The sequence below is a fragment of the Nyctereutes procyonoides genome, unplaced genomic scaffold, assembly GCF_905146905.1.
Source record: "Nyctereutes procyonoides isolate TBG_1078 unplaced genomic scaffold, NYPRO_anot_genome, whole genome shotgun sequence".
Taxonomy (NCBI): Eukaryota; Metazoa; Chordata; class Mammalia; order Carnivora; family Canidae; genus Nyctereutes; species Nyctereutes procyonoides.
In genome coordinates, this window is record NW_026575131.1 from 44,804,374 (window position 1) to 44,826,229 (window position 21,856).

The window sequence follows — 21,856 nt, forward strand, 5'->3', positions numbered from 1 at the left end:
CCCCTCTGCCCTGTTCTGTGTGACTCCCTCCATCTGAGACTCTGCAAATGACAGGGGAGCAAGAATGGGACTTGGTCCTCCCTTTACATGTGAGGACATTTCAGTCCCGAGATCCAACACATGCAGACAGACACACCATGGAGAGAACAGATGAGTTTGGCCAAAAGACAAATATTTTAGGAAAATTTAAACTGGAAAATAAAAACTAAAAAGCTGGCAGTGGGCAGCCCGGGTGGCTCAGTGGTTTAGCGCCGCCCTCAGCCCAGGGCGTGATCCTGGAGACCCTGGAATGAGTCCCACGTCGGGCTCCCTGCATGGAGCCTACTTCTCTCTCTGCCTGTGTCTCTCTCTCTGTATCTCTTGTGAATAAATAAATAAAATCTTAAAAAAAAGAAAAAAGAAAAAAGCTGGCAGGAAGTGAGTGAAATGTTTAATGGTTGTCTGATTAAATAAAAATGAATGAAATAGGCTGCATCATGGACAAGGACAGGATTCCGGCTTGACTTGATGAGAAAATCTAAAACCATTGCAAGAACACACAAATGACACACATACACTCAACAATGATCAGACAATAAGTTATATCTCTAAATTTCTGAATCATATGGTGCTTTAAACATAGAGGGAAAATGAAGACAAAGGAAAGATGAAAAGGTGGAGTTTCGGGATGGTATGTATGTCCAGGTTCCAGTGGGTACCCAGCTAGGGCAGACCTGGCTCATGTTCAGGTCCCCCCCTCTTGCTTGGATTCATTTCCTCCTCACATCCCTGTAGATCAGACCTTTGGGGAACAAAGCTAGATGAAGCCTGATGTTCTGAATAAGACCTCCGGGGGACCCCCGCCATGAGCCTTGAGCTCCTCACATTCAGAAGAGCCACAATCTCCGCTCACGGAGTCCCACACAGCAGGTTTCTCAGGAGACTACAATCTCAGACTGGGGACATGAGAGAGGGGTGTTTCTGGCAGAAGGCAGGCTGGCATGGACAGAGAAGCAGAGTCCTAATCATTTCAACCTGCCAGCCACAGGCCATGCCCACTGCCAAGTGCCCACCCCGAGTCACCCACTCGGGGCAGCTTCCTCCAGAGAAAACCCAGGACCCAGAGAATGCATTTAACTCAGAAACCCCTCAACCCAGTTCTCCAAGCGACACAGCAGCTCAGCAGAGGCGGGAACTCCCCTGGCCCTCGGAACAAGAGGCAAAGAAGGTGAATGTTTAAGAAACAAAACAAAACAAAAATATCATCTGTTTCAGAAAGAACTGCATGCTGGGTAACACCAACATGATCCAACACGGCATCACATTCCAGCACACCGCGCACTTAGGGAAATGATAAAACTCCATAATTCTCCCTCAAATAGGAGAACGCTTCCAAAATGTGTGTTTTCCTCAGTTGGCATCATGGTTCCTGTTGTCATTCTTTTCCTCCGATGGGTATCAAGGTCCAGCTGAACTCAGTCACTTCCTGGGTGATGTTACCCTCATCTCTGGTGGTAAACTGAAAGTTGCCTGGGAGCGAGATCAAAATTTACTCCTGAGTCCTGGGTGCGTCTCCAAAACCATCTACACAGAAGTCCAATGGCTTCTCCACTGCCCTCCTGCTCAAACATGCCAGTGCACATGGAGCTCAGCCAACTCCAGCCCCCGGGCCCCATTTGGGCACCCCTCCCCTTAAGGAGAGAAAGAAGCTGGCCCCCAGCACCAGGACTGGAAAAATCCAGGCCAGATGTGGGGTGGGTTGCAACTGCTACAAATTTTTACATATTAGGAAAAAAAAAATAAGTCATGTGCGTGCCAAAATGACCCACCGGCTGCCCTGCCCCAGGGTCCCCATGGGGACAGCTCATGGCTCTGGTGTTGAAAGGGTCAGCCCACCTTTTTTAACCATCTGGGGCAGCACCTCCCACCCCACACTGCCTGGCCAAGGGCCCTGCCCGCCCTGAGGAAAGGGAACTGACGTCAGCTCCAGCACAACGTGGAGGTCCAATTTTCAGGGGAAGAGGCGCAATGGGCCACATCCCAGGAAAAAGAAAAGACACTTTGCTGTTGGCTAAAGCCAAGTTTTAACCAAAGGGATTATAAACTCCTCTGTGCCCAAACTAGCACTATTGTTTTTTTAAAAGAGAATAAGAGGGGCAGCCCCAGTGACACAGTGGTTTAGCACCACCTGCAGCCCAGGGTGTGATCCTGGAGACCCTGGATCAAGTCTCACATCGGGCTCCCTGCATGGAGCCTGCTTCTCCCTCTGCCTGTGCCTCTGCCTCTCTCTGTGTGTCTCTCATGAATAAATAAATAAAATCTTAAAAAAAAAATAAAAAGAGAATAAGAAAGAGGGGGGGGAAAGCCCCCGCCGTATCTCCAGGCAGCCCTTTCGGGGGTCATCCCGGCTTTTGGGACACGGATCCAGGAAAAGACTCTTCATGGAGTTTTTAGGTTTGGGAAAAACCAATCAGGGATGGAGGGAACACCAGAATCCCTTCACCAGAGCAGGTGAGCAGGTGAGCCCAGATGTGGGATCAAAGAGCAGAGATCCACTCGACCAGGGTTCTCTGTGCAGATCGGGACCCACCAGCTTCCCGGCCGTTGTGACTGTGTCCCCAGATGCAAAGGGAAATAGAGGAAAAAGTCTTCAGCCACCTCCTTCAAATCGACCAGCCCTTTTGCGGAGAAAAAGGGAGAGGAAGTGTTTAAGTCGGAACGTTGATCCAGATCAGATCCCCGGCTGACAGGCTTATTTATCTTCCTTGGCCAAGCCCGGGAGGGCAGAGGTCCCTCCTGGGGTCCCTAGTGGGATGAGGTCTTGGGAGGCCTGAAAGGCTCTTAGTGTTTGTGGCGACAGTTGATTTTGCCTTCCGACTGCTCCAGGACGTCCAGCATCTCCTCGATGATGGCCCGCAGCGCCCTGCCCAGCTGGTCTGCATTGTACGGCTTGCCCAGTGGAGGCACGTGAACAAAGGCTGAGCGGCCGTGACTCTGGTACAGAGAGGTGTAGTAGGTGAAGTCACAGAGGTACCTGTGCGGGGGCAGGAGGGAGACCAAAATGGGGTCAGAGAATCAATACACACAGACTAACAGGATGGCCTCCCTCCCCACCTGCTGTAATAGCCCCAGCCTTGCCAGAAATACACGAAATGGAATACTGCTTCTCCCCTCCCCACCTCCCAGGTTGGCAAAAATGAAGAAAACCTGGGAACTCCAGGTGCTGCTGTGTATGTGAGGAAGGAGGCAGTATGAGGTGCAGCTAGTGGGAATGCCAACTGCCCCAGGGGAAGAGTTTGGCAGGCTAGTAATGTGACAGACACTTAGACTTTAGGACAGGTTCTTTCTGGTTTTGAGAATCTATCTTCAGAAGCCACCCGCACAAGGGCACAAGAAAGGTGAAGAAGGTGTTTGCTGCACCATTAAGTATAAAAGAATAAGGGGATACCTGCGTGGCTCAGCGGTTGGGCATCTGCCTTTGGCCCAGGGTGTGATCCTGGGGTCCCGGGATCAAGTCCCACATTGGGCTCCCTGCATGGAGCCTGCTTCTCCCTCTGCCTGTGTCTCTGCCTCTCTCTCTCTGTCTCTCATAAATAAATAAATAAATAAATAAATAAATAAATAAATAAATAAATAAATAAATAAATAAAATTTTTTTAGAAAGTATAAAAGAACAAGAAGTGGGGCACTTGAATGGCTCAGTCATTCTCTGCTCTGCCTTCAGCTCAGGTCATGAACCCAGGGTCCTGGGATCGAGCTCTGTGTCCAGCTCACTGCTCGGCAGGGAGTATGCTTTTCCCTCTACTCCCCTTGCTTGTGTTCTTTCTCTCTCTCTCAAATAATGAAATACAATCTTTTTCTTTCTTTTTTTTTTTTTGAGTAGAATAAGCAGCTACCTGCTAGCATCTGAATGTCCTTCCTCAAATTCACTGTTGAAGCCCTGACTCCCAATGTCATGGTATTAAGAGGCAGGGCCTTTGGGAAGTAAGAGCCCTCACGAATGGGGTTAACACCCTTATAAAAGAGACTGCACATATACAATGGAATATTTACTCAGCCATCAGAAAGGACGAATACTCATCATTTGCTTTGACATGGATGGAACTGGAAGGTATTATGCTGAGTGAAGTAACTCAATCAGAGGACAATCATTATTTGGTTTCACTCATACAGGAAATATAAGAAATAGTGAAAGGGATTATAGGAGAAAGGAGGGTAAATGAGCGGGAAAAATTAGAGAGGGTGACAAAACATGAGAGACTCCTAACTCTGGGAAATGAACAAGGGGTAGTGGAAGGGGGGGGCGGATGGGGGGATGGGGTGACTGGGTGACGGGCACTGAGGGGGGCCCTTGACGTGATAAGCACTGGGTGTTATGCTATATGTTGGCAAATTGAACTTCAATTATATATATATATATATATATATATATATATATATATATATGAAAGAGAGACCGCACAGAGCTCTCTTCCTCCTCCTGCCAGATGAGGACACACTAAGGAGCCAGCAGTCTGCAACCCAGAGGGAGGCCTTCATCACAGTATGACCAGGCTGGTGCCATGATCTTGAATTTCCCGGCCTCCAGAATTGTGAGCAATCACCCTGTTGTTTATAAGCTGCCTGGCCAGTGGTATCCTGTTATAGCAGACCTAATGGGCTAGCGCGCAACATAAACGTCCGCAGATGGGAGAGTGGCTTAGTAAATTGGAACAGCCACTCAGTGGAATATCACATAGCCATTTACCAGGCATGTAGGAGATCCAAAGGAAGGGATGCCTGGGTGGCTCGGTTAGTTAAGTGTCTGCCTTTGGCTCAGGTCATGATCTCGGGGTCCTGGGATCGAGTCCCATATCGGGCTTCCTGCTCAGCAGGGAGTCTGCTTCTCCCTCTGCCCTACTTGTGCTCTCTATCTCAAATAAATAAATAAAATATTTTTTAAAAAAAAGTCTCAGATTTACCAGAGGGATCGCTAGGGAGGAGAGAGAGCAAGAGAATTTTTCACGATGGGAACATAGGAGATGTTCTAGAATTATTGTGCCATTTAGAATTCGTTTTAAAAACAGAAAGATGGCAAATTCGGTTACTCCTTTCAGCCTACTGAATCAGCCACCTGCTGCCTTTGGGCTGGAGAAGTGTACAGAGTGCTGAGAAATGGAGATATGGGTGCTAAGAGGACATGGAACAGAGAGGACACAATTTGGTCTGGGTGCTGGCAGAGACCCCCCCACCCAAGGCAGCAACATGTTGGAGCTAAGGCCTGAAAGATGCCTTATCAGAGGGAGGTGAGTTCTGGGCAGAGGTCACAGCACCTGCAAAGACCCCCAAGGCTAGAGTGAGCATGGTGTTTGAGCAACCAGAGAAGGCCAGTTTGTGGGGCTGGCGCATAGTAGGGGAGGGAAGAGTGAAGGCTGACACGAAGTAGGGGAGGGATGGGCAGGGGCCAGACTACACATCACCTGTGGATGGTGGAGGACAGGTTGGGATTTTACTCTAGGTGCAGTGGGAGCTTCAGGAGGGATTTTTTTTTTTTTAAGATTTTATTTATTTATTTATTTATTTATTTATTTATTTATTATTTATTATTTTTTTTTAAAGATTGTATTTATTCATGAGAGACAGACACACACACACAGAGAGAGAGAGGCAGAGACATAGGCAGAGGGAGAAGCAGGTTCCATGCAGGAAACCTAATATGGGACTCCATCCCAGGACTCCAGGACCACGCCCTGGGCTGAAGGCAGCGCTAAACCGCTGAGCCACCCAGAGATCCCCAAGATTTTATTTATTTATTCGTGAGAGACACAGAGAGAGAGGCAGAGATGTAGGCAGAGGGAGAAGCATGCTCCATTCGGGGAGCCCGATGTGGGACTTGATCCTGGGACCGTGGGATCACGCCCTGAGCCAAAGGCAGATACTCAACCACTTAGCCACCCAGGCATTCCTGCAGGAGAGATTAAGCAAAGGAGGAACACCATCTGACTTAAATGTATAAAAGACCTTGTAACAGGCTAAAGAGTTTCTTCCCAAAGTTGATGTTCACCTGGAACCTCAAAATGTGACCTTATTTGGATAGAGGGGTTTTGCAGATATTAGTTAAGATGAAAACATACTGGATGAGGGTGGGTCCTAAATCCAATGACTGGGGTCCTCAGAAGAAGGCCATGTAAACACACACACAGGGAAGAAGGCCACGTGGAGATGGAGACAGAGATCAGGGTAACGCAGCCATGAGCCCCCAAGGGTTACCAGCAGCCACCAGAAGCCAGGAGGAAGGCAGGGGGCAGATTCTCCCTCAGAGCCTCCAGAAGGAGCAAACATTGCCCACACCTTGCTTTTGGCCTTCTAGCTCCAGAACTGGGAGAGATTACATTTTTGTCCTAAGCTATGAAGTTGATGGCTTTGTTAACAGCCACAGAAAATGAATACAGAGGTGCCAGGGTGGCTCAGTTGGTGAAGTGTCTGACTTGAGCTGAGGTCATAATCCCAAAGTCCTGGGATCCAGCCCTGCATCAGCTCCCTGCTCAGCGCAGGGCCTACCTCTCCCTCTCCCTCTGCCTTTCTCCCTGTTCCTGCTCTCTCTCTGTCAAATAAATAAATAAATAAATAAACAAACAAATAAATAAATAAATAAAATCTTTAAAAAAAGAAGAAAGAAAAAACAAAATGGATATAGAAACAACTGTTTGGAGGAGGAGGACTGTCAGGGCCAGGCCAGAGGTGGCAGGAGGAACACCAGTGAGGTGGCTGGGGCAGCGACCAGGGGCAGACGCCAAGGCCTGGGTAGGGACAGGTGGGCAGATTCAGACATTTTGAGTTCTGGAAGCAGGATCAGTGGCATCTGTTCCACGCATATGCTTCACTCTGGGGCTTATGGATGCCGAGTGCTCAGTCCACAGGGGGCCAAAGTCAACACACTTGGCCTGTTCAACACTAGCTTGGGCCCATGGAGGAGGGAAAGCACCCCCACTCACCCCCAAGGTGCCCTACCTGCCAGCATCTTGTGAGATGGTCACTGACACATCCAGGCCCAGCGTAGTGACCCTCTTACAGACCGCGTCCATGTCGATGATGGAGTCGATGCTTTCGGGCCCGTCTTCCACGCAGCACTGGGAGCCAGGGCAGAAGCGGCAGTTGTCCAGCCCCTTGTAGCCCTTGTTATGCCCACATTTCTCCAGTGTGACAGTAGTCGCCATGCCCGACACCCCCACATGCACCACGAGCTGCAGATAGACATGCAGGGCTTAACAGGGGTGTGGCCAAAAGACTGGGGGTTCCCCCCCAGGCCAAGGAGAGGCCCCTTGTTGCTGGAATAGGCCATACAATACCCCACAGAAAGGTCTCCCAAGAAAACATGCCAGGATGTACAACACGCAAGGATATTCACTGCAGCTGTGTTAACACAAATACCAGAAAACAACCTCATTAGCCATTAGCAGCTGGGGGGGGGTTTGGGGGGGTGTTGGCTAAATAAATTAATAAATTAGGAGCTACTACTATGTAGCTGTTAACATGCCAAAAGCATTCTGTTAAGGAACTATCTTCAAGCCATATTGCCAAATGCAAAAGACAAGGTGTAACTTCCAGGAATCTAACCTATGATCAAAGAGGTAATAATGTGTCAATGGTCGTTTCAGTGTTTTTTCTAAAAATGAGGGGAAAAACTCATGAAAACACTGGCATGCTCCATTATAGGAGAACAGTTACATTCATTAGGAAAAACTGCCCAGCTGTTAAAATAACGTAAGGGAAAAATTTTTAACGACCTAGGCACTAAAATGCTCATGATAAAATATTTATGGAAAGCAGGACACCCGCACTGAATACAGTTGAATTTCAACTATTCATTATTAGTGTGTATGCTTACACACAGAAAGGGCATTGTACACATAAACATTTACACATGTAAACATTTCAATGTGGGCTGAGGAGCATGCTGTCCCATATGGCAGCCAGGGGCCATGGAACTAGTGAGCACTTAGAACGTGGCTGGTAGGAATTGAGATGTGCAGTCAGAGCAGAACACACACCAGATTTTGGAGACCGGGCACACACACAAAAAAAGAATGTAAAATCCCTCTGTAATAACTTTTCTAAGGTTGATGACACGTCGAGATGATAATATCCTAGATACACAGGGTTCCAAAAAAGATATTATTAAAAATGTATTTCACCTCTTTGTTTTGACATTTTTTAATTTTTTTTAATTTTTTTTAAAGATTTTATTTTTTTATTCATGAGAGACACAAAGAGAGAGAGGCAGAGACACAGGCAGAGGGAGAAGCAGGCTCCACGCTGGGAGCCCGACGCAGGACTCGATCCCGGGTCCCCAGGATCTGGCCCTGGGCTGAAGGCGGCGCTAAACCGCTGAGCCACCTGGGCCACCCTATTTTGACATTTTAAAAATGTGGCTAGAGGGGGGATCCCTGGGTGGCGCAGCGGTTTGGCGCCTGCCTTTGGCCCAGGGCGCGATCCTGGAGACCCGGGATCGAATCCCACATCGGGCTCCCAGTGCATGGAGCCTGCTTCTCCCTCTGCCTGTGTCTCTGCCTCTCTGTCTCTCTCTGTGACTATCATAAATAAATAAAAATTTAAAAAAAAATGTGGCTAGAGGGACACAGAGCGGCAGCCCTGGTGGCTCAGCGGTTTAGAGCCTGCCTTTGGCCCAGGACGTGATCCTGGGGTCCCAGGATTGAGTCCCACAACGGGCTCCCTGCATGGAGCCTGCTTCTCCCTCTGCCTGTGTCTCTGCCTCTCTGTGTTGCTCATGAACAAGTAAACTAAATCTTAAAAAAAAAAAAAAAAAAGGGCAGCCCTAGTGGCTCAGCGGTTTAGCGCCACCTGCGGCCCGGGGTGTGATCCTGGAGACCCAGGATCGAGTCCCAAATCGGGCCTTCTGCATGGTGCCTGCTTCTCCCTCTGCCTGTCTCTCTGCCTCTCTCTCGCTCTCTCTGAATGAATAAATAAATAAATCTTAAAAAAAAAAAAAAAAGAGCACACGTAGTGGCACACTAGCACAGATGCACATGCGTGTATGCAGACACATGTGTGAGCAACAACAGTAATCGTGGTGCCAGTTAACCAAGCAGGGGTGATTCTCTATGGTATGAAAATTTTTACAAACATGTTCATGCTTTCGGGTAATTTTGTTTGTTTACCTGGAAAAAAGGCAGGACTCCACATGCAAAGCAGAAAAAAAAAACCCATTGACAGAACTTTAGTCACATCTCACTAAGTCTCCAGGTCCCCTTTACAAAGGGACAGATTCCACTTGAGACACCACGAAGGGCTCATTAGGAAGGAAGTCTCCACTGGTTGGTCCTGGAAAATCCACAAGGGCAGGCTAGTGTGGGAAGCTGGGTGGGGCCCCCCTAGATGAACAGTACATCACCTATCAGAGACAGCAGCCCAGGTAACTTCACCTCCGACCCCTTGGAGCTCTCTGTGCCCAGAGTCTTGGCTGGGCCATGTGTGTCTGTGGTGGGAGAGTGTGGCTCCTGTTTGTCTGGCCTCCATTCCGCTGCATTTGGTAATAGCCAGTTCCCTCCCATATTCAGTTTCCCTTTGTGGAGCCCCGAGAGCCCCCATCTTCTTTCAGGAGGTTTGAGAGAGGTGATGCCACCCCTGGCCACCAGAGTTGGCATGTGACCCAGGCCTCACAAATCAGAGCATTCCTTCTTTCCTCCAACCCCCAGCCATAGTGCTTGGTTCAGGGACTAGCATGGGACCCAAGTGGGCCAATGAAAATCAGCCACGGACCCTGGGGAATTATCAAAAGGAGAGTTGTTTTCTTTCTGCGGAGGGGCTGGGTTGGGAAGGTATAAATCAGCAGCCATCTGTCTTTGCCAAAGCAAAAGTGAAGTGCAAAGCAAAGCTGAATGGCCAAGTAAGAATGCTGATAACACTGGGTGAGTGCCTGGATCAAGCTATACCTGAAGCACACTGATGTTTGTGCTTAAGCTGAGTTAAAGTGTGTTCTGACTGTCACATATAACTAAACAGGTCATGACTGATACAGAACTCCAGTGCGACAGAGCCAGTCTCTATGAGGTTCCAGATGTTTGCTCTCCTCCCTCAAATCCACGGGTAACCCAGGAAACTGTGGCTCTTTGGGGGACAAGGCCATGGCATCGGCTATGTGATGGAAGCAGGAACAAAGCCACACAAATCATCCATGTGTGGGGTGCCCACCTGCAGGTCCTGATGAGGAAGCACCTGCCTTCGCCCCACTCACCTGTGGGCTGTGCTTCTCCCACAGGGCAGGGATGAGCCTCTGGACCGTCTTGTACTCAACTGGAATCTCATACACGTGCAGGTCCACGCTGTCACCAAGCCCGAGCTTCTCTAGCTCCTGGAAAGGAGGGGAGAGGGAGTGTTGTGGCATCAGGTGAGGGCTGCAGGGTTAATGCGTTCCCAGGGGATAAGCTGACCCATCCTCAGAAAACAGGTGGAGCTCCTGACTCAGTGTGCAGAGTGGAAGGTCAGGTTCATGTGCTGTTCTACCCCAAAGCTCCTCCCTCCTCCCCCTACCCACCCACCCATCTCAAACTTTCTGCATCTCTAGGGGCATCAGTATAATGCCATGGCCTTTGGAGCTAGGCAGCCTGGTTTGAACCCTGTGTGACCTTGGGCAAGTTACTTAACCTCTCGGAACCTCAACTTCCTCATCCATAAAATTGGGATAAAAAAGTACTTAATTCATAAGGTAGTTATAAGGATTAAAGGAACAAATTCACACAAAGAGTCCATGCTATGCTTGGCACTAACAAATGCTCAAATAATGTTGGCTACCATTACTACTACTGTTTTTGCTGTTGTTATTATACTTTCCCCTTCATTACACCTATTAAGATTGATTGATTGATTTATAAGATTTTATTTAGGGGATCCCTGGGTGGCTCAGGGATTTAGCGCCTGCCTTCGGCCCAGGGTTTGATCCTGGAGTCTCAGGATTGAGGCCCACATCAGGCTCCCAGTATGGAGCCTGCTTCTCCCTCTGCCTGTGTCTCTGCTTCTCTCTTTCTCTATGTCTCTCATGAATAAATAAATAAAATCTTATTTTTTTATTTATTCATTCATGAGATTTTATTTATTCATTCATGAGAGACACAGAGAAAGAGAGAAGCAGAGACACAGGTAAAGGGAGAAGCAGGCTCCCTGCAGGGAGCCGGATGTGGGACTCAATCCCAGGACCCTGGGATCACGACCTGAGCCCAAGGCAGATGCTCAACCACTGACCCATCCAGGTGTCCCCCTTGGATTCTCAGTGTGGTCTATCAAGTGTCCACCTGTTAACTCCATGGAGGTAGAGCCCCAGACCAGGCTCCCTTCCCCAGATGGCCCAAGGCACAATGCACAGTAGACTCAGGACCAAATTTGCTGGAGGAACAGTGATCCTGCCAGCCCTGGCACCCAGGGGCAGGGAGAGATGTTTGGGGATGAAGGTATTGGCTTAATATAAAATACTGAGTTTTTTCATAGTAAAATTAATACTCTGAAAAATGATTATTGGCAGGATGGTCTCTTATCATTCTCCGATCTCATGCACTGGTTTGAAAAGGCTACCACGGGTGGATGTCCTGGGGTTCTATGGATGGGTCCCATGCATGCATGTGGCCTTACTGAATTAATTCACTGCAGGTGAGTTCTTGCATCTCCTGAGGTAGCTTCAGGATTTCTTTAACTGGTTGCCTTGACCTTGCTGTCCTGACTCCATGGTCTTTTTTGTTGTTGTTGTTGTTGTTGTTTTAAGATTTTATTTATTTGAGAGAGAGAGCGCACAAGATGGGGAGGAACAGAGAGAGAGGGAGAAGCAGGGTCTGAGCTGAGCGGGGAGCCCAATGCAGGACTCAATCCCAGGACCCTGAGATCATGACCTGAGCCAAAGGCAGACATTCAACCAACTAAGCCACCCAGGTGCCCCTCCATGCTATTTGACCACAGTTGCTGGAGAGACCTGGAAAGGCAGGTCTCTCCTTACAGACAGATAATTCCAAATCGCTCCCCAAAGACGGTGCGTCAGGGTCACCTGGACACAAGGACACCTGGAGGGTAGGTGGGACATGGTGTGTGTGTTTGGGGACTCTCAAACACCAATAGAGAACTGGGACCCATCCCTGTCACCAAGCCCAATGATGTGCGGGATCAGAAGGATCCCCCCTCAAGAAATCCCATGGCCAGACAGACGAGGGCGGAGGGCAGAACTGCCCCCCCAAACACTGGTGCACATGTGGGCTGCAGACCAGTGCTGGGGCAGGCACCCTGGGAGGCAAGGGGGTGACCTTTTCTGTGAAAGCAATTTCAAAACATTGAAAACATACTTAAGACAAGCTTTGTCAACGATCTAGTTTCACTTACAATTATTTCAGTCATTAGTATTTTTACTCTTCATGTTCCCTTTTCACCTAAGCCTTAACTCCCCGGATGGTGCAATGGGATTGAGAACATGCTTTAAAGGGTGTGGGGATTTGGAGACAAAGCGGGCGTGGGGCTCGCCACTGAAAGCCTGGGAAGGCTTCACATCTGTGATTCCTGTTTCCATTCCCACTAGTTCATCAACACTCACCACTTGGAGCCTGCCACGCAGCCAGTGATTGTTTCTCAAGGCCACACACATGCACGGACAAACCATCTTCTGCTTGAGAATTCGTCATAGTAAAGTGAATACTCCAAATAGTAATTACCAGTAGGGTTGTCCTGTAGGTTTCCCAGGTCTCACTCAGCGGTTTGAAAATGTGACCCTGGTGGATACTAGAGAGTTCCATGGGATTTATGGGATACCCCAATTTTGCTTAGCAAATTGATTTTGGCACCCCACACTACCCCAACCTCCCGCCTCCCAAGGCCAAATCTAAAATCACATCACACCCTTCCCTTGTTCCCACTCTGTGGTGCCTCCTGCCACACTCAGAATAAAAATCCTAACTCCCCACCATGGTCCATGAGGCCCTGTGGGAGCAAGATGCTGCCAACTTTCTTGCCCTCCTCTCCCTTCACTGCCCCCTCCCTGACTTTACTCACTTTCCTCCAGCCTTCTCACATGGCTTCCCACACACCACACTCATTCCTGCCGCAGGGTCTTTGCACTGACTGTTCTCACTGCACAGAACACTTTTATCCTTACTTTCCTGTCAGTGGACTCTCTCCTTAGCTTTCATAACTCAGCCTCCTAAGGGGTCCTTGCCACAGCACAGGACGTGCACACAGTAGGTGCTTATGAATACTGACTGAACAACTGAGCAGCTCAAGCAGGGACCAAGAACAAATATAGACTTAAGTGCCCATTTTCTTCAACTATAAATGTAGGTTTGGACTAGCTGCTAGCTGGGATCCTCTCCTTCCTTTTCATCCTTTCCTACATTTAAAAGTAGCTCCTGGGAGCCCTTTGGGGGCTTAGTCGGTTAAGCATCTGCCCTCACCTCAGGTCATGATCCTGGGGTCCTGAGATTGAACCCCACATCAGCTCTCTGCTCAGCAGGGAGTTCTGCTTCTCCCTCTGACCCTCTCCCTTGCTTGTGCTCTCTTTCAAATGAATAAATACAAAATCTTAAACAAAAAAGATAGTTCCTCCAAATAATAAGAGATTACTTAAATAAACAAAACCTTAAAAATAAATAAATAGGGGATCCCTGGGTGGCTCAGTGGTTTAGCGCCTGCCTTTGGCCCAGGGCGTGATCCTGGAGCCCCGGGATCGAGTCCCACGTCAGGCTCCTGGCATGGAGCCTGCTTCTCCCTCTGCCTGTGTCTCTGCCTCTCTCTCTCTCTCTCTCTCTCTCTCTCTCTCTCTCTCTCTCTATGTCTATCATAAATAAAAAAAATCTTTTAAAAAATAAATAAATAAATAAATAAATAAATAAATAAATAATAGATAAAAGTAACTTTTCACTATTCACAAGAGTGAAGAGATAGAGATAGCCCAAGCATCCATCAGTGGATAAAAGGATAAATAAACAAAATGCAGTCTAGCTACACAATGGAATATTATTGTTCAACCACAAAAAGGAATGAAGCCCTGATTCACGTTACAATGTGGATGAACCATCAAAACAGCATGCTGATGGGATGTCTGGGTGGCTCAGTGGCGTGACCCTGGATCACAGGATCGAGTTCCACATCAGGCTTCCTGCAGGGAGCCTGCTTCTCCCTCTGCCTATGTCTCTGCCACTCTCTCTGTGTCCCTCATGAATAAATGAATAAAATCTTTAAACAAAAAACAAAATAACAAAAACAAAAACAGCATGCTGAGGGAAAGAAGCCAGACACAAAAGGCCACAGAGCATATTGACTTCATGTATATGAAATGTCCAAAACAACCAAATCCATAGACACAGAAAGTAAATTAGTGGTTTTACCAAGAGCTGGAGAAGGAGGGGATAGGGAGTGGCTGCTAATGGGGATGGAATTACCTTTAGGGTGATAGAAATGTTCTGGAACTAGATAGGGTGGTGGTTGCACAACACTGTGAATGTACTAAATGCAATTGAATTGTTCATTTTAAAAGGGATAATTTTATGTTACGTAAATTTCATCTCAGTAAACAAAGGAAAGGGAGAAAAAGGTAGCTCTTAACCACATGGATGGTGGAGGGTAGGAGTCAGGGACATAGCCTCCAGAGCCGGGGGACTATGTTTGTCCCTTCTTCCTACAACTCACTGATTTGTGACCTTGGGCAAGTCATTCACCCTCTCTGTGTCTCAGCTTTCTCATCTGTAAATGAGATTAACTGTAGTACCCATGTCATAGGTAGGAAAAATAAAACAATATACACAAAAGGCGTCCCTAGTGTCCTGTTTAAAAAAATAAAACAATATACACAATATACACACAATTATACACATAGTGTCTAATAATTGATCAAAAGATGTTAATTTAGAGGCAGCCCAGGTGGCTCAGCGGTTTAACGCCGCCTTCGGTCCAGGACCTGATCCTGGAGACCTGGGGTCGAGTCCCATGTCAGGCTCCCTGCATGGAGCCTGCTTCTCCCTCTGCCTGTGTTTCTGCCTCTCTCTCTCTCTCTGTCTGTGTCTCATGAATAAATAAATAAAATCTTTTAAAAAATAACACTGTTCAGTCATTGAGGAGTCAAAGGTAGAGTTCTAGAAAGGACAAGAAGGCTACAGTTTGCAGAGCAGAGTCCTGGAAAGAAGATAGCAGGGGGGAGGTGAAGCAGAGAGCTCGATCAATGCAGAGAGGGTCTGAGAACTAATGGGCATATATTTGTGCCAAGACCAGGGACAGAACCACTTGAAAGGAGCAAAGGGAACAACCCTCAGAGTTCACACAGGGTGTAAACACTTGGTGTTCTTACCAGCCAGAGTGGAAAAACTTTATAAGGAAGTGGAGAAAAAATTAGCCCCAGAATAAAGACTATTCTGGGCCTGCCTCACAAAACTTAACAGCAAGGCTGGAAAGGATCAAACTATTTCTAGCAACTTAATTGTCTCTCAGAACAAAAACTCAAGAACATGCAGAGGAAAGGAAAAAGTATTCAGTGTCCCACAAAGTCAAATTCACAAGGCCTTGCATTAAACTGAAACTCCCCAAACAAGCAAAGAAGCAGAAGATTGCAAGCCATAATGAGGAGAAAAATCAATCGCTAGAAACAGGCCACTAGGGACGCCTGGGTGGCTCAGCGGTTGAGCATCTGCTTTCAGCTCAGGGCGTGATTCTGGAGTCCTGGGCTCGAGTCCCACATCGGGCTCCCTGCATGGAGCCTGCCTCTCCTTCTGCCTGTGTCTCTGCCTCTCTCTCTGCGTGTGTCTCTCATGAATAAATAAAATCTTAAAAAAAAAAAAAGGCCACCAAACAACAGAGAATTAATTAGTAGATAAAGACATTAAAAGAGCATATTTTAAAAATCCATACAGAACGAGTCTGAAGCCACCTCTCCACCAAGCCCAGGTCTCATCCCCAGACTTCAGAGGTAAGTACTGTTAACAGCACACACACCCATGCAGACCTATCCCCATTGATTATATAAACCTACCTGAGAAAACACATAGTATTCACTTTTACATCAAGGGTATCCTTGAGCAGTTAGTTTTCTCCACTCAGAGGTCAGTTTCAGAGTTTTAGCTTCATTGTTACATGAAGATCTTATTCCTTCCCTTTTCCCCATGACACAATACTCCATTTCAGACACTAGCTGCCAGGGATTTAAAGATTTTGCTACACTGGAAATATTTAAGTGGCTTCCAAGTTTCCTCAAATACAAGCCATGTCACCTCAAACGTCCTTTGGGTTTGAGAAACGTCCATGTACATTTCTTGCACCAATGTGTGAGGCGTAAATGCTTATAAGTGAGCTTACTGTGTTGTAAGTCAAGAATATCTTTAGGTCTTTTTTTTAAGATTTTGTTTACTCATGAGAGACAGAGAGAGAAAGAGAAGAGGCAGAGACACAGGCAGAGGGAGAAGCAGACTCCACACAGGGAGCCCGAAATGGGACTAGATCCTGGGTATCCAGGATCAGGCCCTGGGCTGAAGGCAGCGCTAAACCGCTGGGCCACCCAGACTGCCCCAAAACCTGCTTTTTTATTTTTTTATTTTTTTAAATATTTTTTTAAAGATTTAATTTATTTATTCATGAGAGACACACACACAGAGAGAGGCAGAGACAGAGGCAGAGGGAGAAGCAGGCTCCATGCGCTGGGAGCCCGACGTGGGACTCGATCCTGGGTCTCCAGGATTGTGCCCTGGGCCAAAGGCAGGCGCCAAACCGCTGCACCACCCAGGGATCCCAAAACCTGCTTTTTTAATCTCTGACTCAGTACCTCCTAGAGGCAGGGAAAAACTTTAGAGTTTATCAATGAATCTTCCCCTAATGCCTAAGAAGAGACCCACTGAGCTCTTTTTTCTCTTAAAAACAAATCCAGGGAGGCCTGGGTGGCTCAGCTGGTTAAGCAGCTGACTCTTGATTTTGGCTCAGGTCATGATCTCAGGGTCCTGGGATCAAGCTCTGCATCAGGCTCTAAGCTCAGCAGGGAGTTTGCTTGAGGATTCTCTCTCCCTCTCCCTCTGCCCCTCCCCATGCTTGCACATGCACACTCTCTCTCTAAAATATATAAATAGGGATCCCTGGGTGGCGCAGCGGTTTAGTGCCTGCCTTTGGCCCAGGGCGCAATCCTGGAGACCCGGGATCGAATCCCACGTCGGGCTCCCGGTGCATGGAGCCTGCTTCTCCCTCTGCCTATGTCTCTGCCTCTCTCTCTGTGTGTGTGTGACTATAATAAATAAATAAAAATTTAAAAAAAACTTTAAAAAATAAAAAATAAATAAAATATATAAATAAATCTTAAAAAAAAAACACCAAAAACAGAGACAATAGTAGAAATTGGATTTGATAAAAATGAAAAACTGTTTTGCATCAAAGAACACCATTAACAGAGTGAAAAGACAGCCCGTGAATTATGGAAAATATTTGCAAATCACATATTTGACAAGGGATCAATATCTTGAACATATAAAGAATGCTTACCACTCAACTGAAAAAAAGAAAAAAGCACAAAGATTTAAAACAGGCAAAGGAAATGAATTGACATTTCTCCAAAGATACACAAATTGCCAAGTCAGTATATAAAAGGATGCTCAAGGTTACTAGTCATCAAGGAAATGCATATCAGAACTCCAACAAGGTATCGTCCCACACCTGTCAGAATGGCTAGTATCAAAAAGACAAGAAGGGGGATCCCTGGGTGGCGCAGCCATTTGGCGCCTGCCTTTGGCCCAGGGCACAATCCTGGAGACCCGGGATCGAATCCCACATCGGGCTCCCGGTGCATGGAGCCTGCTTCTCCCTCTGCCTATGTCTCTGCCTCTCTCTCTTTCTCTCTCTGTGACTATCATAAATAAATAAAAATTTAAAAAAATTAAAAAAAAACACTTGCTTTAAAAAAAAAAAGACAAGAAGTAACAATTTTTGGTGAGGATGTGGAGAAGTTGGAGTTCTTGAGCACTGCTAGTAGGAAAGCAAAATGGTGTGGCTGCTGTGGGAAATAATTGTTGTTCTTCAACCAGTTAAACATAGAATTACCATATGACCCAGCAAATACAAAATAATTGAAAACAGGGTCTTGAACACACATTTGCACACCCTTGTTCATAGCTTCATTAGTCACCATAGCCAAGGGTGGAAACAACCCATATGTCTATGAACTAATGAATGGATTCACAAAATTTGGTCTCTCCATACAATAGAATAATTTCAGCCTTAAAAAGGAAGGGAGGGTGGGATCCCTGGGTGGCGCAGTGGTTTGGCGCCTGCCTTTGGCCCAGGGCGCGATCCTGGAGACCAGGGATCGAATCCCACGTCGGGCTCCCGGTGCATGGAGCCTGCTTCTCCCTCTGCCTGTGTCTCTGCCTCTCTCTCTGTGACTATCATAAATAAACTAAAAAAAAAAAAAAAAAAATTAAAAAAAAAAAAAAAAAAAGGAAGGGAGGGATCCCTGGGTAGCGCAGCGGTTTAGTGCCTGCCTTTGGCCCAGGGTGCGATCCTGGAGACCCGGGATCGAATCCCATGTCAGGCTCCCGGTGCATGGAGCCTGCTTCTCCCTCTGCCTGTGTCTCTCCTCTCTCTCTGTGTGTGACTATCATAAATAAATAAATAAATAAATAAATAAATAAATAAATAAATAGGAAGGGAAATTGGGATCCCTGGGTGGCTCAGTGATTTGGCACCTGCCTTCAGCCCATGGCATGATCCTGGGGTCCCTGCATGGAGCCTGCTTCTCCCTCTGCTTGTGTCTCTGATTCTCTGTGTGTGTGTGTGTGTGTCTCTCATGAATAAATAAATAAAAATCTCAAAAAAAAAAAAAGGAAGGAAATTCTGATCTAGGCTACAACATGGATGAAACTTAAGGACATTATATTGAGTGAAAGAAGCCAGCTACAGAAGGACAATTACTATGTGATTTCACTTATATGAGGTCCCTAGGGGAGTCTCAATCATTGAGGCAGAAAGTAGAACGGTGGGTGCCAGGGGCTGGGGGAAGAGAGCAGGGAGTTAGTGTTTAATGGGGACAGAGTGACAAGAGTTTCAGTCGGAGAAGATGAAAAAGTTCTGGAGAAGGACTGTGGTGATGGTTTCACAACAATGTGGACGTGCTTGATGCCACTGAACTGGACACTTAGACATCGTTAAGACAGTAGATTTTGGCTCAGGTCATGATCCCAGGGTCCTGGAATCGAGTCCCACATCAGGCTCCCTGCTCAGCAGGTAGTCTGCTTCTCCCTCTGCCCTTCCCCCTGCTCATGATCTCTCTCTCTCTCTCTCTCTCTCACTCTCTCTCTCAAATAAATAAAATCTTTTAAAAAATAAAACTAACTCAAGTAATTCTCTTGTACACAGTGTTTGGACTTTTTTGCCCTCAGGTTAAAGTCAAAAGGAACCATAAGAAAATGTTTAATTTAAATGCAAAAGCTTTCTTTTTGGAGAAGCAAGAGCTAGCAATTCTGAATTCTTTACTCTTGGTTCTTGAATTGAACCAAGTGAGGGAGCAGAGGATCATGGGAGCAGAGTTACCACCAACCCCACCTCCCCTGCTGTCAAAGGAGGAAGCCCTGAGGCTGGAAATAAAAAAAACATCAAAGTAAACCAGGTCTTGCTGGATTAGAATTGAAGATACCTGTGTAAACTCCTGGGTTTTGACACAGCAATGCGTACAGGTAAGGGTGTGTATGTGTGTGTGTGCGTGAGTGAGTGAATGTTTCCACCTCTACCCGCTGACAGAGCTCAGAAGTAAAGACAACACCAGGAGCAGTGGTGTCGCCCAGCTCCCAGCTCCTGGTTTTTAAATGTTATTATTGAAGACAAGAATGAAGCCTTTTTGTCAAAATTGCTGAGTTCAAGACTGGAGCAGGGAAAATGCATGGGTGAAAATACGTGGAGTCCCATATGATCATCAGTTCCCCTCCAAGGTGTATGTATACCTAAGAGAAATGAAAATCTACACTGACACAAAAACTTTTACATAAATGCCCATAGCAGCATTATTCATGACAACTAGAAGGTGGAAATAACCCCAATATCCATCAATAAATGAATGGCTAGTCAAAATGTGGTATGTCCATACAGTGGAATGTTACTCAACCATGAAAAGGAAGGAAGCCCTGACACATACACTACATCTTGGATGAAGCTTGAAAACATGATTCTGAATGAAAGAAGCCAGACATAAAGGGCCATATGTTGTATAATTCCATATACAATGTCCAGAACTGACAATTCCATAGAGACAGAGACTAGATTAGTCGTTATCAGGCACTGGGGAAAAGGAGGAATGGGGAGTGACAGTTAATGAATGACATGGGGTTTCTTTCTGGAGTGATGAGAATGTTCTGGAATTAGATTAGTGGGGATGGTTGTACAATTCTGTGATTATACTAAAGAAAAATCCCACAAAATTATATATTTCAAAAGGGTGGGGATCCCTGGGTGGCGCAGCAGTTTGGCGCCTGCCTTTGGCCCAGGGCGCAATCCTGGAGACCCGGGATCGAATCCCACGTCGGGCTCCCGGTGCATGGAGCCTGCTTCTCCCTCTGCCTATGTCTCTGCCTTGTCTCTGCCTCTCTCTCTCTCTGTATGACTATCATAAATAAATAATTTAAAAAAATTAAAAAAAAAAGGGGTGGATTTGGGGATCCCTGGGTGGCTCAATGGTTTAGCGCCTGCCTTCAACCCAGGGCGTGATCCTGGAGTCCCAGGATCGAGTTCTGCATCAGGCTCCCTGCATGGAGCCTGCTTCTCCCTCTGCCTGTGTCTCTGCCTCTCTCTCTGTGTCTCTCATGAATAAATAAATTAAAATCTTTTTTTTTAAGGTGGATTTTATGGTACATAATTATTTCAATAGAGTTATATCTTGGGCTTTTGTTTTTCTTTTCTTTTCTTTTCTTTTTTTTTTTAAGGACATGAAACACCTGACATCCAACACTCAAGCAGAAATCAGAAAAGAAAAAAGAAAGGGATGCCCCAATAAATGCAGTGAAAGGCCCTGGATGGGATCGTGGAACAGAAAAAGGACATTAGTGAGATAATCCATGAAACCTGAATAAAGCCTCGAGTTTAGTTATAGTAATGGCTCAGTGTCTGGTTCTTCATTTTGAGAGATGTAGTAGTTACTTAAGATGTTAACACTAGGGGAAATCCAGTGAGGCATACATAAAATCTCCATATTCTCTTTGTAAGCTTTCTAAATTCATAAATTAATTTCTAAAATGATTCTGAAATAGCATTTACTTAAAAATAGTGAGGCTGGAACCAAAAAAGAAAGATGTGCTCAGAGGACGATGGGGACATGGAAAAGGGACACAGGAGCCAGCCTGAAGGGGCTGCCATAAGCCAAGTCTGGGATAATTTGAACATCAAAACAGAGAGAGTAAGCAACTGTCATATATTGAGGACAGTAAGTATCCATGAGTCCACGCGGATACAAATAGACTCCTAAAAGTAGAAGGCCATAAAAAGTGTCAAAGGAACGATGAAATTAGAAACCCACCATTTGGTAACCATCAACTAAAATGTAACTGATTCAGGCAAGACTCACCAGGGGATGCTAAAAGAAGGGGGTGGAAGTCTAAAGAAGTATTTATCTGATACAAAGTATGGCACTATAGGATACTTTTTAATTACAAAGGGTAAGAGAGTAATGTTGTAGGAGAGAAGCCCACTAGATCTCATCTTTAGCAAGTCACCAAGGTCAATCAAAATCTTGTGCCTCCTGATACAATGCACCAAGAAGGACACAACATCACTTCTATGGGATTTCTGCCAAAACCAACACCCTCACTGCAATCATGAAGAAACATCAAACCAACCACCCTGAAGGACACTCTACAAAGAAGTGAGTGATCCCCAGCAAAGGTCATGATGTTTGACACAAAGA

The 21,856-nt window shown here is 46.4% G+C and overlaps 1 protein-coding gene across 6 annotated transcripts in view; it reads right to left on the reverse strand.

Annotated features, from left to right (window-relative positions):
• Nucleotides 1-413: 413 nt before the first annotated feature.
• Nucleotides 414-21,856, reverse strand: part of PGPEP1 (pyroglutamyl-peptidase I) — a 31,949-nt gene continuing 10,506 nt past the window's right edge. For 4 of the 6 annotated variants that reach the window (XM_055344068.1, XM_055344067.1, XM_055344069.1 and 1 more), the window contains 3 exons: nt 10,214-10,330; nt 6,970-7,202; nt 414-3,013 (listed from right to left, as the gene is read on the reverse strand). In XM_055344068.1, the coding sequence (XP_055200043.1) occupies nt 2,821-3,013; nt 6,970-7,202; nt 10,214-10,330 (543 nt within the window). In that variant the 3' untranslated portion in view covers nt 414-2,820. Of the gene's footprint in view, nt 3,014-6,969; nt 7,203-9,137; nt 9,179-10,170; nt 10,331-21,856 lie in introns of those variants that run through there. The other 2 variants (XM_055344072.1, XM_055344073.1) reach the window with 2 other exon arrangements.